Source organism: Dreissena polymorpha, chromosome 1 (assembly GCF_020536995.1).
Source record: "Dreissena polymorpha isolate Duluth1 chromosome 1, UMN_Dpol_1.0, whole genome shotgun sequence".
Classification (NCBI taxonomy): Eukaryota; Metazoa; Mollusca; class Bivalvia; order Myida; family Dreissenidae; genus Dreissena; species Dreissena polymorpha.
The window spans coordinates 161,289,552-161,308,644 of record NC_068355.1 but is presented as its reverse complement, the minus strand read 5'-3'; the positions used below and the strand labels follow the sequence as shown (position 1 = coordinate 161,308,644).

Genomic DNA, 19,093 nt, shown 5'->3' with positions numbered 1-19,093 from the left:
CTGCCTATTTCACTCCACTGTGACCTTAAAATATTTCTATTCAGGGCCATCATCGGATTGGCGCTGGATCCACAATAAGGCTAATTGTACCCCGTGCTATTCCTGATATCGCACTGACTCGTAAGTGTCTATTGGCCACAAGGATGGAGCTTGCTTCCGCTGGGAAGAACTAATCACTCCAATTGTGTTCCCACATATATGCAAACGGTACGGGCGAACACGAATAGTTTCCGGGAAATGATAATTTTCCGCAGGTTTATCTCCTACAACAACATTAACCAAGTTGGAACTATCAATTTCGTCGTTTATCTAATCGCACACTAATATGAATAGTGCATTTATACGTGTTCAAATGTAACGACATAAAAATATATAATGGCAGAGCAAACCATACAATATCGTTTACGCACAAGAATTATTAGGTATTCAAAAGATGGAATACACGAACATTGCTAAAGACATACAATCTAGCTATTATTTTATAAAAGTTAACAAAATATATAGTGTTTACATACAGATGGTATAATTATGTTTGTATAATTCCCGTACATTTAATTTCTAAGACACAGTTAGAACACCCACATGCTATAGCAATAAACATGTTATTAAATAGATGTTTTGAATATCTTATGACAATGATGGGATTGTATCAGTGAAGACGGATGTTTAAAGCTTTTTTATTTAAAATACAACAACACATATACATCTCTTTTGGTCTTTTAAGGCAGACAATGTGGAAATTATGGTAATGTACAACAATTCAGTTATTGTGGTATCCTCACCAACTTCATTAAGTTTCCCATGAGAATAAAATTACGCGAAAGGATACCCAAAGGGGATTAAAACCGAGCTGAACAATCTGAATTACCGTAAATGAGTTGTTGTTTTTTTAACTACAATACCACAATACAAGAACATGTAGGTAGCGTTGTTTTCTCCATTTAATTGTATAAGTGAATGTTACATATGTTTTTAACTATTATTGGGCTAGAAACAAAAAAATCAGAAATAACATTCAATTTGTCTCATTAATTGTTGTATAGCAATAGTAGCTTATGTGCCCTTTATAATAAACGTTGTCGACATTCTGGAAGCAAGTTAAACATTGTTATGAAATATACTTACTTTTGCAAAATGTATTTATGTTTTCAGATCTTGTCAAATATTTAACTAAATTTGCCAAAGCTTAGAGAGTGACTTAATGGCACAACGAAATTTGTCAGACAAACTGATTAAGATCAGGTTTGACCTGGATTTATTGAGATAATTATGCAGCGGGAAGATCGAATGTAAATCAAATTGCTTTCAGTTCCTTACTTTTAAAGAGTGCAAGTGTTTAATATATACTATTTACGGTGTCATATTTAAAGGAATGAAAAGGAAAATAAACATAAAAAAGTAATTTATACTATACATTTAAGAAGTGATGATACTTATTAACACATTTCCTCATATTATGTTATGAACGAAATAGTATTCATCCACATTATTTGGTTGATTCTTTATAAGTGAAACAGCGGCTCTATGGTAGGGAAGTCGCTAATATGATTATTATTTATGTTGTTGTGTCATTATGTTCAAATGATTATTAAAAACTTTCTTACACTTTGATGGTTTTGGAATTGTGTGATTTATTCACGGACTAATTAGTCCGATTAACTTTTTTATTTTAATGAAAATATTGTTGTTCGAACAGAAGTCGTAATTCACGTTATCATCAATGATGGCAACCTTAATTTGTTATACTCATGGACTCCTAGATCATCATACGACATCTTTAAATTACGATAGAATTTTCAAACGTAATAGTACTTAGCACCATCACTAACAGCTAGATTGCCTCAGTAAGTCGATTGATTTACACTGTCTATTTCCAAGTCTGTTATTTTAGAAACACATTTTTACTTAATTCAGCCGTTTATTAAACTTGTCTTGAGATCGTGTTATAACATCGTGTCCATACATATATGTGTGCATATACCGAGAAAACATAGCGAATGTCCTGACATTTAGAAAGCTGAAACTTGTTGTGTTTTGTTTTGGTTTCGGAGCCATCTGTTTTCTGCCACCTGGCATTTACCTTTATTCTATTTAGCTTACTCTGTAGCAGCTTGTATTGGCTGCTGACCTGCACAACTGATCTGACCACCTTTATTTAGCCAAAAGACCGTTTGAGCTGTGGGTACAATAATGTTACTTACATTATTTATTGTGTTGCGTGTAAAATTCTTATTACAGATCACAAATAGACTAGTTTAAAAATAATAAAGCAATACAATTGCTACATATTGTAAAGGCTGCATGCATGTAATTATTCTCTGATGCTACTGTTTTTAATGTTCATGTGGGGCTATACGGGGCCTCATTAGAAGATAAAATTGCCTGGCATTTTGTGGCATTGTATTTGGGACTTAATTTTACACAAACATGGAGGTTATGGAGCGGTCTCCATTGCACATTAACTTGCCAACAATAAAACCCAATATGATTTCACATAATTGGACATGAATAATTACCAAAAGGAGCACGGGAATACATGTCAAAGTGTATAATTTAAACAAGTAAAATTTGCAAAATGACTGATAACACAGTTTCCGTAAATTAAGAACTTGACAACGTTGGGGAATACGTATCAAAGGAATAATTTCGTATCTTCTTACACGCTGACGACAACAAATTGCTCTCAACTATGTTCAAATATTAATTAGCGTTTCATATAGTTGTCTAATTGCTACCTGTATCTTAATTGAACAGTTCTCTAAGCGTATATATAATTTAATTTATTTGTTAATTAACTTAACATAGATTTCCTTAGGGAGGCAATTTATTTCCATCTTTTGATTGTTATAGTTATTGTAGCTACTTAAATTTACTGGAAAAATATGAAAGTAAAGTAAAGATGTTGTGTTTCTTCAAAATGTTATGTTCTTTATCTCGATAATTAATAAGATATTAAATGCATCAAACATGTATGTTTGGTCCAGCAATTATTATATTAACATAAGTGAAACTATTTCAAAGATTGATGTCTAGTTAAATAAACTATATTTAGGCGAAGGCGTGTCCACATGATATAAAGAAAGTGAAATCTAAAACAAATGTGCGAGCTGTAGTCGTTAAGCCACACAATATCTGTAATTTATGGCAAGTGACAAAACAACACACACCTAAATAACGAAATCAAGACGCATGTCCATAGAACACGATTGTCCCCACGTGTGTATAAAAATATACTTATGTAAAAAACAAACTGATTTGTTTATAAATTGGATATTTGACCTAAAAGTGTAAGCTTGTCCACTGAATCAGAGACCGATGATACACCAGACACGTCGATTTCTATATTGATTGATCATTCGTTGTAAGTTATTTTTTTAAATTCCTCGACGAATGAGGAAGTGTGGACGGACGAGCTGTTGAGAGCAAGATTTGACATTTGACCTTTAGGTTGAATATGGACTTTTTATGTAGAAAGACACGTGTTTAACGCGACCCGCTGTCTCTTCAAAGTGCTGATTAATGGTATGTTTTTTAATTGCATGATGAACAACAAAACTACATTCCTGATATATATATATATATATATATATATATATATATATATATATATATATATATATATATATATATATATATATATATATATATATATATATATATATATATATTGCCCTGTCAGTTAAAATGCAAATTTATATGTGGCATCATCAAGTTCCTTGCGTTTTAACTAACAGGGCAATTACCGAAATCATTTTTTAAGAAGGAATGTTTCTCAAAAAAAATTAAATTACATTTACTTTTTTACTATTTTTTTTATTTTAATTTTGCAGGCATTTTCTTTTAAATGCGATGTCCTTTCTCTTGAAGACATTAAGCTCGTCTGTTTGATCAAGCAATCGTTCTGTTATTTTTAGCATTTTATTTTAGAATTTTCCATTGTTTACAGATAAACAGGGACTAGAAATGCGTTAAAAAATGCATATGCGCTTCTTACATTATATTGACAGTTGGAACATGAATGAAAATGTTACATGTACAAAGCAACATGTAATAGTGAGATTTAATTATGATTGAATGATGTCAGAGACATTCCGAGATGGTATTGAAAGTTTTAATAGTTTTAATTACTGCGCTCATAAAAAGTAAAAATATATGTCATCACCAAGTTTTGTTAAAGCGAGATCATACGATTTTTTTTATGCGTTAAAATGTAATATATTGATAAAAATGGTACAGTAGCACATAATAGACAAGAAAAATTATACATTGAAGACGAATTTCATAAAATGCAGCAAAGACAAATTAGCGCCCCGAGCCGATTGTGACAAAGATATTTCGTAAATATTTTCATATAATAGCCGAAACATTCGTCTTTTTATTAGGATCTGAGTAAGTGTTCGTGTGTCGTATGGAAACATATCGTTGCAAGAATTTTAAATGAACCGTTAAACTAAATTTAGATTCACATCGTACATGCATGATATACATGCTGGCGAATTCAACTGTACAGACATTTTCGATTTCAAAATTAAATGTTGGGCTTATTTCGCATTTTTCGACATTATTTTGGCATATATATATATATATATATATATATATATATATATATATATATATATATATATATATATATATATATATATATATATATATATATATATATATATATATATATATATAATACGTTTTTACACATTTTATATAAATTAATAAATATTTGACGAAATCGTATAATCTCGCTTTAATATGTAATTACCACAGCAACCTCTTGTTAATAATGGGGCAAGCAATCGATTATTGACAGTCTGTATACTTATTTCACATGATTCAAAACGTATTTTACGTTAACTATGTACACGCGATACATATTTCAAGTTTATCTGATTACAAGTCATATCAAATCTCTTAACAAATTGTTTCGAAAGTGAGTTCACCGATATATGCTTGCGGTAACATCTTAAAAGCCATCGCTAACGCAGTAGTACAGATGATTTCATTTTATTATGAACTATAAAGAACAGCAAATACAATAACTACGGTATGGTGACCAACTGAATTTACATTCCCATGAAAGTACAATTATTCCAGACATATCCGACGAGTATTGCAAGTCAATCTTGTACAGCTATTGCATATGTGTTTAGTAAAATAACTTTCATTAACACAAACGTCCTGCCTTTTTGAACAACCCTTATTATTGTAAATTGAATATAGCTTTGGTCCGTCAATATTATACTAAAGTATGAATTACTTACATTGCTATGAATACACAAAATTGACGTAAGATAAACACGTTTGTTCCTAGCTAGAATAGTTCATCAACATTGCGAACCGATTATAGTCACCATCATAATAAATAAATTGAACGTTAAATCCCGTTTTGATCTGGTTTGTATTAGATTGGTTTTCTTTGATAATTATTTTAAAGTATTTCAATTGAACACAAAATATCATTTTAATACTTGATATACCATTATATAACAATTAGATTTTCTTTTGTAGTGGCTTTTACCTGCTAACTATGATAGTTGTTGGAAAATATACCTCAAAGATAAATATGTTTAGTCCATAAATAGATTAATTAGAGGCCCAAGTACTCGCAATCTCTTTTTGATGAATAATTAATGAAACACTCTTTACAACCTTCATCTTTTCGTGAAATTAGAACAACAAACCCATTAACTGACAAACAAAATTAATTTATTCCATACAGATTTTTTATGTCCTATCACTTATTTTTATTACATGAACACAAGAACAAACTTCAATTGCTTTATTGGTCTATTGTTACAAGGATATACTTTTACCATACCGTTTCTCAGTTTAAAGTTTCTCAATTTGGAGAAAATAATTATGCTTGTCTTCCGATTTCACCCGGGAAATTTAGAGTTACAAAAAACAAACAAACGTTACTTTCTCCCAAGACCAATAAAGTAAAAAGCAGGGTCAACATGTTTGTTTTTCCCAGCACGAGGAGACCATTTTGACTTCGGTAACCTGAACTCATTAAGTCTGTCTGCCGCCCACCATTTTTTCTCTTTGGTATCGCCACTTGCTTCCGCTTTATCAATCGAATCACGTGTATGGTGGAGCAGATAACTGCTCATGTCTGGTGAAGAAAAGGTCAAATCGAATGACTGGGTTTTAATCTCAGATTTAGGTGGTTCATTATCAATAATATGCAAGGATTCGGTAATTAAATAGTCATTTGTGTCGTTGGAGAATTGTTTTGCCATCTCAACTGCAGAAATCTTGTCTAGAATCTCTCCGTTTTGCGACGTCTCTTCAGCCCACCTCTGCATTTGGTCAAGTGCCGAATCGATGTATGTTTCAAATAGTTGCTTTCCAGATTGTATCGGATACAAGTCTTCCGTAAACAGTTCAGGGTCTCGCTTGTCATACGCATTACTCAACATCCGTCTGTATATCATAGTGTTTAGAAGGTGATCGTTTGTCAAACCTGGACCGTTTTGCTTCGATATTTTCCATACGTCAAAAAGCGAGATTGGGTCATGGTTATTTTTTGAAAACTTGTAAATAGCCATGTCGTGTGGATTAAAACCTTGATTCTCAGTGAGATCCTTTCCAGATCGCTTACCAAGACCAATGTAATAGAATCTGAAGCGATCAGGGCCACCGATCGATGACTTGTAGGTGCGCTTGTCTATGTCATTTATCGGGTGGCCAAACATTCGATCTTTGGGTGTCTGAATGTCTGAAATGTCAGTAAAAACATAATTAATTTTTGCAACAATGTGTTAGTAAACGGATACTTCCAACTAAAGATGTGTTGATAACGTAATACGTTTCGTTTTAAAATAAGTTTCTAATTTAATTTTTGTGTTGGCTAAAGGGAGCTTCTTGGCGGTGAAGCAGATTTCTATTTGTAAGTGACATCACCTCATAAAGATTTATTTTATTATTATTTAACTAATACATATCGTTTTGATATTTAAGAAATAGCCTAATAAAGATTCATGTAGCGATTAATTAACTCATTGATGTCGTTTGAGTAAACGGTTATTAAACTGTTGATGTTTATACATTTTTGTAAATATAAAATATTGTTCATTGAACCCTTGGCTGTCTCAGGAAGATTTGTCTTAGTCTTAAAATAGTCCAGATAAAGCGGTTTTTTACGAAACCCACTTTAACCGTGTATTGACAAAAGATTTCGTTCTTCATACAAGATAAACATATGTGTGAAGTGCGGTACAATACATGATTTTTATTCGTGGCTCTATATAAATATTTGCTTAACGGATCATTCTACACACCAAGATATGTGTGAATTTTGTATATATTGGCTTCAAAAATAAAATCGTACTCGTTTTGTGTCCGACTTTGCTTGCAAAGTATCTTTTCATTCATAGCAAAATAGATCGCACGGACTCTTGTTTGATACACCTATTATTTACCGTTCAATACTTTTGATTTGCTTATAAAATGTATTCACACAAGTAGACTACCATTCGAACACGTATCTTTTATGTCACATGCTATTGGTTTGTCAACATGATAATTATACATGTTGAGATGTTTCTGTTTCGATGTGTTCATGTTTATGCTAGTTTCCGTTTTACTTCGTTACGCATGTAATTATAATGTACCTCGTTACGCATGTAATTATAAGGTACTTCGTTTTGCATGTAGTTATAATTATACTCGTTATGCATGTAACTATACAATTGCTCGCGTGTGTTATTATAAAGTTATAAAGTACATAGTAATACAAATTGTAATTGTGTAGTCGTTTGTCATTACAAACCGGTCATAAGCAACACTTGACAAAGACAGTTGTATCATTCTATATGTTTTGACGTCATTTTAGAATGAAGTAATTTCTTGAACCAAATAATTGGTTTATTCGAAATCTGTGACAAAATAAGAAGAAAATGCGTGGTTCAAAATAAGACGGAAGACGACAATTATTACTGCAAATAAATTGTGTTTTCCACGGCAAATTAACTTGCATTTGCTTGTTACGCATAGCCAAACTCTCGTGAATTACCATTATTGGATATTGGTATTGAACAGGAACATGGATACACGTTTCAAATTGTTATTATAAAGCTTGCAAGATTTATTTGTTTTCAACAAACAATATATCTCAGAGTTATATTTATAAAATTATCCGAGAATACATAGATGAAAGAATAATTTCATGACATTATCCTGATGATGTATAGATTTGTCTGCAAATGCATCTTCACTCCCGAGATTAAGTTAAAAAGTGAGTGTGAAGATATATCAAAGTAATGCCATATTCTTATTCCTGACAAAATCAATATTAAATAACTATATCAGTTATCAGTGGCATTTTAAGATCTTTAAGATAACTAGCTTACAACTGTGATTGAAATGATTCATATTTACGCCCGCTCGTTCCTTATTGAAAATCCTGAAATCTCCCGTGTACAATATTTGGTTAGAATGGCAAAAAAGTTTACTGTCTGGAATTTCCAGTACAACGCTGATAGACAGACATTATTTTTAAAGCGGGTATATACGATTTTGTCAAATATTTATGAATTTATATAAACTGTGTAAAAAAACTTATTATATATATATTTCAATATAAATTAAAATAAAAGTTAAGAAGAACATGTGTCGAAAAATGCGAAATAAGCCAGATATTTAATTCTGAAATTGAAAACGGCTGTACAGCCGAATTCGCCACCATGTATACCATACATGTACGATGTGCATCTAAACTTAGTTTAACGGTTTATTTGAATTCCTGCAACGATATCTATTCATACGACACACGAACACTATCTCCGATCCTAATACAAAGACGAATGCTTCGGTTATTGTAGGAAAATATGTACGTCACTATCGGCTCGGGGCGCTAATTTGTCTTTGCTGCATTTTATGAAATTCGGCTTTAATGCATACTTTTTCTTGCCTATTTTGTGTTATTGTAACATATTTTATCAATATATTACAATTAAACACATATAAAAAATCGTATATACCCGCTTTAACTGTTTAGTCGAAACTAAATGTCATATACCATACTTATTTTATACAGAATAATAATTTATTAGATTTTATATTTTGAAACGATTCAAGTGGTGAACCTAAAAATAAAAACAACAAGCACATTTACATTTTAACAATTTCAACAACAAATAAATACTTATTTACATTTATAGAGATATGAATCCATTCACATGTATTGTATGAAAAACAACATAATTATGTATTTTTATATGATGTTTCTCGGCTTCACTTATTTAATGACATTCAATTATGTAAAAGTATTGGAATATTTAATATGGTCAATCAGATATATCCTTCGGCAGACTTCTAATCACGAGCAGTTTCGTATAATAAAACCTACTTTCAACGATAAATACGTATCGTGTTCATTCATGAAAATAAACTCTGGTATAAATGATAATTATGGCTATTTAGGATAAAACAATTATTACATCTTGAGAAGGTAATTTAATTTAACTAAAAATTGTCTGAAATATATTTATGTTTTTACCTCTTTAATGCTGTCATAATTTAACACTTTAGTGAAGCCATTTTATTTTCAACACAATTTATCATATCCCAACATTAAAGTAGCGTTTTCGTGTTTATTTGCAGTCCTCTTCAATTTTAACTTCATTTAAATTGTGCACAATGTATTTAACAGAAAAAGGTTTAACAATATTTTGCATTTTGTTATTCTTTATTGAAATACTATTCATTATTAAAGCTTGTTTGTAACCTCGACTGGCATTTTTGCTGTTTTTATATATAATTTTGCTACATTTTACCTCGTAGTGTTATAATTAAACGAACCATATATCATAACATAACTAACGTATGCTACTGCTTTAAGAAATTGACATACCTCTCAACTGTCCGTCTACAAAGCATGTTATAGTCATGCACATATACATGGTGATCATTAGGTGTTTGTCCTGAAACAGTAAATAAAGTATGCACTCCATGTCAATTCTAAAGACAGTTTTACAACTCGCATAAACAATGGAAATCTTAGTGCCACCTAATTAACCGAACATTCGCAAAATTTAAAATAAGAAAAATCAAATTATTTCCTGTTAAAACGCAATATATTCATCGGCAAACCTTTAAATTAGATGAATCCTGTATTTTAAATATTAAACTTATACTTATTAAATCGAATAATTAAAAAGACCATGTCATACCATCTTTAAAACAGATATGCAGAAAAAATTCCTCCGAATCTTTTTGAATAAACAACAAAACATCAGCAAATTATTAATTCACATCGGACAAATAACATTAAAAAGCAGTATGAAAGAAGTCACATCACCGTGTTAAGATGGTTAACATTAACCAAACTAAAGCCTTGACTGAAGTTCATATTGTGACCTATTCCACTAATATCCTCATACCATGGTTATGTACGCGTCTGTTCTATCCTCGCGATTATTGGCAACTCGAAACGCTGTCGGGTTTTGTCATATGCATATTGCAAATATTCATGTTTGATTAGTTTATGAATAATGAAACCAATAGCTTTATTTTTAAGCACTCATAACTATTATACTTTATTGTAAATATAGCAAAACAATCATTATATTACTGCTTGTAATAATGTAATTCTAACCGATAAAGGGAGTGCCCATAGTCGAAGCACTATGTCTTTACAATTGGAAGATACTACTAATCGTCGGCGCTGATGGATAAGAAATAATTAAAGTTTTACTGGCATGTTGCAAACAGCACGTTTACAGTATTTAAATAACAATGTAATCAAAATAAAATCGAAGTCCAATTAAAGTCAGAAATTACTGATAACCAGAGTCAATTTTGCAAACAGTGAGATAGATTTCACTTGATGACCAGCTTACATTCCATATAACTGTTTTAATAATGTAGCTTATTCGATTGATTTTTACGATACAACGGCTAATACCAGAATTATTTTTTTTTAAGATTCAGAAAAACAATTTTAACAACAAATAAACATTTTACTTGTTCGATGTACACATTCATCTTCAAACGTAACTAAAGCAATGATCAATGCTGTAGTCCACACGTTGATTGTGTGATTGCCATGAAACTTTTAGACCATTAAGATATAACGAAAGCTAGGTCACTAACAATATGATTTGATATCTAACCATAAAAACAGTTACATATTGGTATATATCTTTTCGAATAAAATAATATCGTTGTCAATGAAATTTACCAAAACACCTATAACAGTCTAGAATCAGTGAACTCCACAAATAACAGTAAGTTATACTTCAAATGTTGCTTGTGCATATTACACATAAAGAATACTAGTAGTTTATTGGTGAATTAATATACAAGTTTATTAAGCGATCCTTTGAAAACCTCAACATTGATCGAGTTTTGAAGAGATATTCGTGTTTTCGTTCTAAGTCGGTAAAAGTATTCATTGCTAATCCTGGCATTCTAGTTATCTATGTATTGTTTCGTTCTGATCTGTATTTAATATAAAATGTACATAATAAATCGACAGGAAATGAATATTTGATTTGAGTTTTGATGTTTAAAGTTTGTCTTTAATGGTTACCTGACTAAAATCTTGATTTTGGCCATATACAGTATTCGAAACATGGTTTTAATATTGCAATATCATTTCCGATTTTTTTATTCAAAGCTTCTAACTAATCATTATCACTGTTAAATTATAATAAAACAAAAGTTTTAAAATATTCACTTGTAAAATAACATAAAAATGTGTTGAATATATGAATATTTGTTAAGATAGAAAACTATAAACATATTAATTTATGGTGACCTTTGAAATGCATATTTTTGGTAGTATTGTCTCAATACTGCGGTACTCAATCAAACGATTTGACTGCTTTTCTCATTATAATGAATGTCATTTCAATCGCCATAAAATGTCCTTGTTTTACACGATGTGGTACTACAACGGTTCCGATAAACGCTGCTTCATTCACGAATAAAAAAGACATTAATTATGAGCTGCAATGACACTGCCCCGCGTTATCACAGTAAGTGACCATCATTATCACGACACGTGCTGTCAGCTGCTTGGCGAGGTGTGCCGGAAATCTATTTATGGTGTTTCAATAAACTGATTTATTGTGGTTTCCATGTTGTTTTATCTCCGTGTTCCAAATTGGGACTTATATTGGAACGCTTTACCTATTGGCTGCTTCCTTTATGAGATCAATAATTCAGTTAATTATTATTAAGAACAGCATCGGTTGTAATGGGTGTCACTAATCAATTACATGTACTAACATAAATATGACATAAATGATTAGAACATGAAAACAGGGAAATTACCATTGATACAAACAATAATTAAGTTAATGTATTTTGATTAATGAAACACGATGCCTGTATTATTATGTCGGATAATTGGTGTTTATATTAAATAACATAATTAAATACAAAATATGATAAGAAATAAATTTTGCAAAACATTCAATCTAAATTAATGAATGATTTTACTATATACTTTGAAACAAAACCAATCGCAAATAGACCTTCAGCTCAGGTCACGTACTGACATTGATGTCTTTATGTGGTGAAAATAGCCCCAATTTAAAGCGTCAAAAACTTTTACGTTGTGTAAACAGTGATTGTATAGCAATCGCAGTAAAATATTAGTTCCGACTTGACAAACATTTACAAATCTTGCTTTAATCTCAATAAACGTGTTTAATAAAAAGAGACAAATGGTGTTTCCTTATCAGCATCGTTTTGTGTTGTGTTTCTATATTTCCTCGTCACATAATAACCCAAGCAAGGTGATGTCTGAAACGTTTGTAAATGTGTGTAGTTCCATTTTACTTCATTTGTAAACTTAATGTGTTGGTTGTAAATATAAAGGAAGATAAGTAAAATTAGCGCAATGGTTTATCGAAACAACACAATCAATCCTATTTTGTTTTACTGGCTGTGAAAATGCATCGATTACATACATTGATATCCGAAGCAATAAAGTTAAAAACTATTTGATCATTTCTAAGTTAAACCTTATCTATCACTCACAGTTTAAATATGTGCATATCGATATTCAAATGAACAATGTCTCGTCGTATTATATGTTACTATGAATGTAAAGGCATTAATCAAGGAGGAATCTTTAGCTCCGTTATATGTTGTTATTCTCACTTTTTAAATGACAAATCGTCGGAAAATAAAGCATCTGTATTTACTTATATGAATAACGTTTCCCGATTGTATGACACTTTACTATTGTTGTTATTGTGAGTGAAAGAAGAGTCTACGAAACGTCTTAGGAAACTTTTCTGAGATAATCGTCAAAGCGGGCGATTCAAGGTAATTGGCAGTTGTTTCAGTAAAAGCAATTATTCGTGTGTTTTTTAAGCATGTCAAAATTACCAGTAGGGATTAATTAATACTTCGTGAAATGTGTAACACTGCAAAATGCAAAAATCATTTTGTATTACAAGAGATAAAAATAAATTTTTGAACAGATACATATTCAGCATTTCATGAACTGTCTAAAGAATCTTTTTTTTTGCTTGTATGAAATACATTGCTTCTTTCTTTTACTGTTCGTAAAATCTCTGAGTCCATCCATGTTTCAGTTCTTTGTTTAAAACTCGTGTGTTTCACTGGAGCAATAATTTATCAAATGCAAAAATAATAGTTTTTATTTTTTGCTTTCCGGTGGTTTATAGAGAAATATCAGTGAATTAAAACTGATAATTTCACTGTTTCAAATAGTGAAAATTATCGTAATTTTCACTGTTTACTGTGAAATGACGTCATTTTTTTGACGAAATGACGTCATTATCCCAGCAAAATTATTTAGTTAACCTCTTTAACAATGTATATAAACTGTGAAAAAGGCATACAATAAAAAGAAAATTTGTTGGATTCGGTGGAATATCGATTTTTATTCACTCGTGATCATTGAAAATATATATTTTCACTCGTGGCTGCGCCACTCGTGAAAATATCATTTTCTATGATCACTCGTGAATTAAAATCGATAATCCACCGAATTCAACCAATATCCTCTATGAAATCGTCCCACGCTTCACCTTCAATGTCACAAAGTAAAACTGGATTCCAGACAGTTGTCAAAAGAGTGTACTGAAACTTCTTCAACATTCGAGTACACAGCAGATTAGATGAATACTAATTAGTACATAAACATGTTTCGGCAGTTGTGACAGGTATCGTCATTTTATAGACATAAATAAGAACCCATCTGAAAAGCTGATTTTGTTTTGTCTATTAAGTTGATATTTTCTTTCATAATATATTAACTATGATTTTATACATACTCACTATACGGCAATTTATATAAGCACTAATTATATAGTGTTTGTCATTATCACTTAGAACATGCTCCTATGAGGCTATGCCCGATCTGGATGAATATTTTAAACAATATTCACTTGTAAATTATACATACATGTATATTAAGTAACCGCATATTTCAGTAAATACAGTAATAGTTGTTTTATAGAGATATAATATTACAAGTAAAATTTAAAAAAAAAACGTTACTTTATCATGATTAACAGTACATCACTATATTCAAACAGACAGCCTGATGACGTCAACATTTATCGGTGTGTATTGAAGATAACACATAATTATTTTATGCTTTTCGGTGGTGTATAGAGAAATATCAGTGAATTAAGACCGATAATTTCACTGTTTCAAACAGTGAAAATTAACAGTGAAAATTATCGATAATGTTCACTGTTTACTGTGAAATGACTTCATTTTTTGACGAAATGACGTCATTATCCCAGCGAAATTCTTAGGTTAACTCTTTTACAATGTACATAAACTGTGAAAAAAAGCATAAAATAAAAAGAAAATGTGTTGGATTCGGTGGAATATCGATTTTAATTCACTCGTGATTATAGAAAATATATATATTCTCACTCGTGGCTGCGCCACTCGTGAAAATATTATTTTCTATGATCACTCGTGAATTAAAATCAATAATCCACCGAATCCAACAAATATCCTCAATTACATAAGTATAACTTGGAACAAGATTTAACATAATACAAATAAAATGACGTCATTCTATCTCTAAACACTTGCAGTTTTATAACAAAATCAATGTCGTGTCAAGTAATGACAAAATCGATCAGGTGCATGGCATAATCTCAAGGCATGACATAGACCTATTGCAAACGTTGTGGGAAATTGATGGTTGAAGTACAATCTAATATATGACACATCTTCTTCTTACCTTTTATTTTAATTTATTTTGAAATATATGCTTAAATAGTTTTTTTTACACGTTTTATATAAATAAATAAATATTTGACAAAATCGTATCATCTCGCTTTAATATTTCGGGTATTTTAGCATACCTCTACGTCGAAATCGAACTAAGTTATTTCTGTATATATATATCATGTTATTAGGCGTTTATATCAGTCCATGTTTGGAAGTACGACATATTACTCGTAATCAACGACAAAGTCTTCATTTTCGTAACATATTAATCATATTTAAACGTTATAAAACATAACCATTACCACCGAAAATGCAGAGTCCTAGCTAGTATTTTTATTACTTGTTTAAAATGTGGGCGTAAAAATATAATAAACAGGAAAGGGCGCTCAGGTTATTGGAAAAACGGAGTTGAAAGCATCGTCGTTATTTTATTCATTACATCAGCTGATATATTACAAAACGAAAATACAGTAACCTATTATTCTCTGTATTTCACGTAAGTTAATTGATTGTCCTATTTGCGTGATTCTAAGACAAAACGTTTAAATTCTACCTAGCTTGTCAATGCTTTTTCAACCGCTGACCCAGGTCTATTTTTTCTTTACTTTTTTACGACTATCCTATAATATTAGATCCAAATGGGCGTGAAATGATCAAACACTGCAAAGAAGTTGATACACTTAAATATGAGCCGGGCTGCTATGGTGTTATCGGTCAAGGATATGAACATTTTGCAAATAGGTTGCTTTAAGATGTGAACTATCGGTCAAGTGTATAATAAACTTAACAATATTGGGTCAGCGTTTCCGATGTTATTGTGCACTGTGACATTATACATGTATACACGTGCATATATTTATACACATTATGCTATTGTTATTTTAGATTTTACTTTAGATTGTGATTAGTATACTTCGGAATTCAAGAAATACTGACAGTTATAACAATTAAACAATACAGCTTATTATACATTAATGCCCAGATTGACCTACTGACCTATAAATCGATTTTTCCTCCCAAATAACCATCATACTAATCTGCGTGGTTGTAGGTCTAAGACGTCTGTCTCTAGATTCGTATGAAAACTAATTATGACTGACCGACGGGCACATGTAACGTAATGTACACTTATTTCTTCGAATGGTCGAAAAATGATCATTTGACATTTGACCTCTTGGTAACCTATACCTTTAAAGGTATATATAAATACTTGTTTTCCTCAATATGCATTAAAGGGATCTTTTCACGCTTTGGTAAATTGACAAAATTGAAAAAAGTTGTTTCAGATTCGCAAATTTTCGTTTTAGTTATGATATTTGTGAGGAAACAGTAATACTGAACATTTACCATGCTCTAATATAGCCATAATATACATCTTTTGACGATTATAAAACCTAAAAATTATAAAGCGTTGCAACGCGAAACGATTGAATAATTTGGAGAGTTCTGTTTTTGTCGTTAAATTTTGTATAACTACGAAGATTGCTTATATAAATTATAAAATACGTCACGAATGTGTACTCGGCGGAATAGCTCAGTAGGCTAAAGCGTTTTTACTTCAGGACTCTGGCAGGACTCCAGGGGTCACTGGTTCGAAACCAGCTCCGGGCAATGTTCTTTTCCTTTTTTTAATTTTATGCTTGATTTTTTACTGGAGCTTTTACGATCCAATGTTTACATTTATCAATATAAAGCATTTAATGAATAAGTTAAAAAATGCCAAAATCTGTGAAAAAGCCCCTTTAAGAGCTGAATTAATAATAAGACACAAGTTTACAATTATTAACAAAAAGCAATAAGAGTTATATGTATTCATTGTACAATATCTTACACTTAAGCGATCAATACAGTAAACATTGTCATGTTATATTTAAAAGTCCATCAATATGTTGATAAGTTACTGCTAAGACAGTAATTTTCGGACGGATAGCCTTACGCATGGCCGGACAATGCGACTGCTTTATGCCTCCTTATTCTACGGGAGTCATACACATGGGCTTTTTCGAAATATTAAGTTAAAAAAAATCGCGCAATTACAGTAACAAATAGGTAAACCTTCGAGATGTAAAAACGCGTACAAAAATCTCCTTCTGCGTCTCATATCATGTTCACATGAGCTTAATATTAAACCTAACAGAAATCCAATAAGTACAAAAGTACATAACTTTAATTATTTATTAATTTGTGTGATCATGGCTATACCAAGCCCCGTGCTAATTAAGGCATTTATGTTATCTAGCACTACTATGCGATATCCGATTCGTTCTAAGATATTCAAGAGAAATACAAGTTTGTATGACAAAAAATGAAATTAGTATTCAATTCGAATATAGTAAATAATTTGAAAAAAAAATGTTTACTAAAATTAACATGCGTTACTCTTCATCACGTAATAAGATTTTATGCATTTGTGCTTGTTAATCGGGTAAATAATATTGATCACAGGCAGATAACGATGTGTTTATATATTTTGAAGACATTATTGCCATTGACGCCAGACACATTTGTATATATATGTGGTCCTTTGATTTGACAATATTGTCGCAACAAAGCACTAACATGAACAATACCCCTTTCGTATATGCATTCATCCTCTTTGCTTTCAGAAGACAGTTCAAAGTCTGAGCTATCAAGATTGTGTTTTGAGTAAATACGAATTCCTGATAACTTTGGTCAATTCATTTACATTGGAAACATCATCGATGTTTGAAAAAATCTTATTAGTCAATTAATTTATTTATTTAGAGGCATAATGAGTCTCAATGTCTGTCCTATTAATTATAAAGAAAACACACAAAAAGAGCTTCCTCTTTTGACAAATGTGAACAACAAACTTATTCAATCACAAAAAATTAAAAAATTATTTATTCCATAATAAATTGTGGTTATGTTACATAATATGTTTTTGTTTGATAAACACGGGCACGAAGTTCAAATGTTTTCTTTCTATTGTTAGAAGGGTAAATATTTCCCATAACGTTTCTCAGATTAATGTTCCTCAATTTATAGAAAAAAATGCCGGTCTTCCGATTTCCCATGGACAGTTCAGTATTAAAACAACAGAAGTTACTTTCTCCCAAGACCAGTAAAGAACAAGGCGGGGTTGACATGTGGCTGGCTCATTCCGCGAGGAGACCATTTTGTTGATTTCGGTTCTTTAAACTTGTAAAGTTTGTCTGCTGCCCACCACGGTTCCTCTTTAGGATCGTCTTTTGATTCCGCTTTATCAATCGAGTCTCCATCATTGTCCAGAGGATTACTGCTTTTGTAAATATCTGGTGAAGCAATCGACAAATCCAATGACTGGGTTTTGATCTCAGATGCAGGCTGTTCATCATTAACAGTGTCGTTGTTGAATTGTTTTGCCATCTCAACGGCAGAAATCTCGTCTAGAATCTCCCCGTTTTGCGACGTCTCTTCAGCCCACCTCTGCATTTGGTCAAGTGCCGAATCCATATATGTTTCAAATAGTTGCTTTCCAGATTGTATCGGATACAAGTCTTCCGTAAACAGTTCAGGGTCTCGCTTGTCGTAGGTATTACCGGTACTCAGCATCCGCCTATCAAACATAGTTTTGTTAAGGCGATCATTTGTTAAACCGGGGCCATTTTGCTTAGATATTTCCCCTGCATCAAAAAGCGATCCTGGGCTTTGGCTGATGCTTACAAGCTTGTTAATAGTCGCATCACCTGGGTTATCAACCGGATCGTTCGAAAGATTTTTTCCGGATCGCTTACCAAGACCAATGTAATAAAATTTGAAGCGATCAGGACCTCCGATTGGTGACATGTAGGTTTGCTGGTCTTCCCCATTCCTGGCGTAGTTAAAAGATTGATCTTCAGGTCTCTGAATGTCTGAAATTTATATACCCGGTACATATGTTTTTTAAATACTGTGTTAGTAAGCAGATACTTGAATC

At 31.4% G+C, this 19,093-nt stretch overlaps 2 protein-coding genes across 2 annotated transcripts in view; both read right to left on the bottom strand.

The window, feature by feature from the left end:
- LOC127858495 (small integral membrane protein 29-like) overlaps positions 1-19,093 on the bottom strand; it is a 220,403-nt gene that overhangs the window by 18,832 nt on the left and 182,478 nt on the right. The gene's annotated exons all lie outside the window — the stretch shown is intronic.
- On the bottom strand, positions 5,819-9,945 carry LOC127858356 (uncharacterized). The gene is made up of 2 exons (XM_052395423.1): positions 9,851-9,945; positions 5,819-6,715 (listed from the first exon to the last, which is right to left on the bottom strand). Exons 1-2 carry the CDS (start codon positions 9,906-9,908, stop codon positions 5,910-5,912), a joined length of 864 nt encoding a protein of 287 aa, XP_052251383.1. The 5' UTR covers positions 9,909-9,945; the 3' UTR covers positions 5,819-5,909.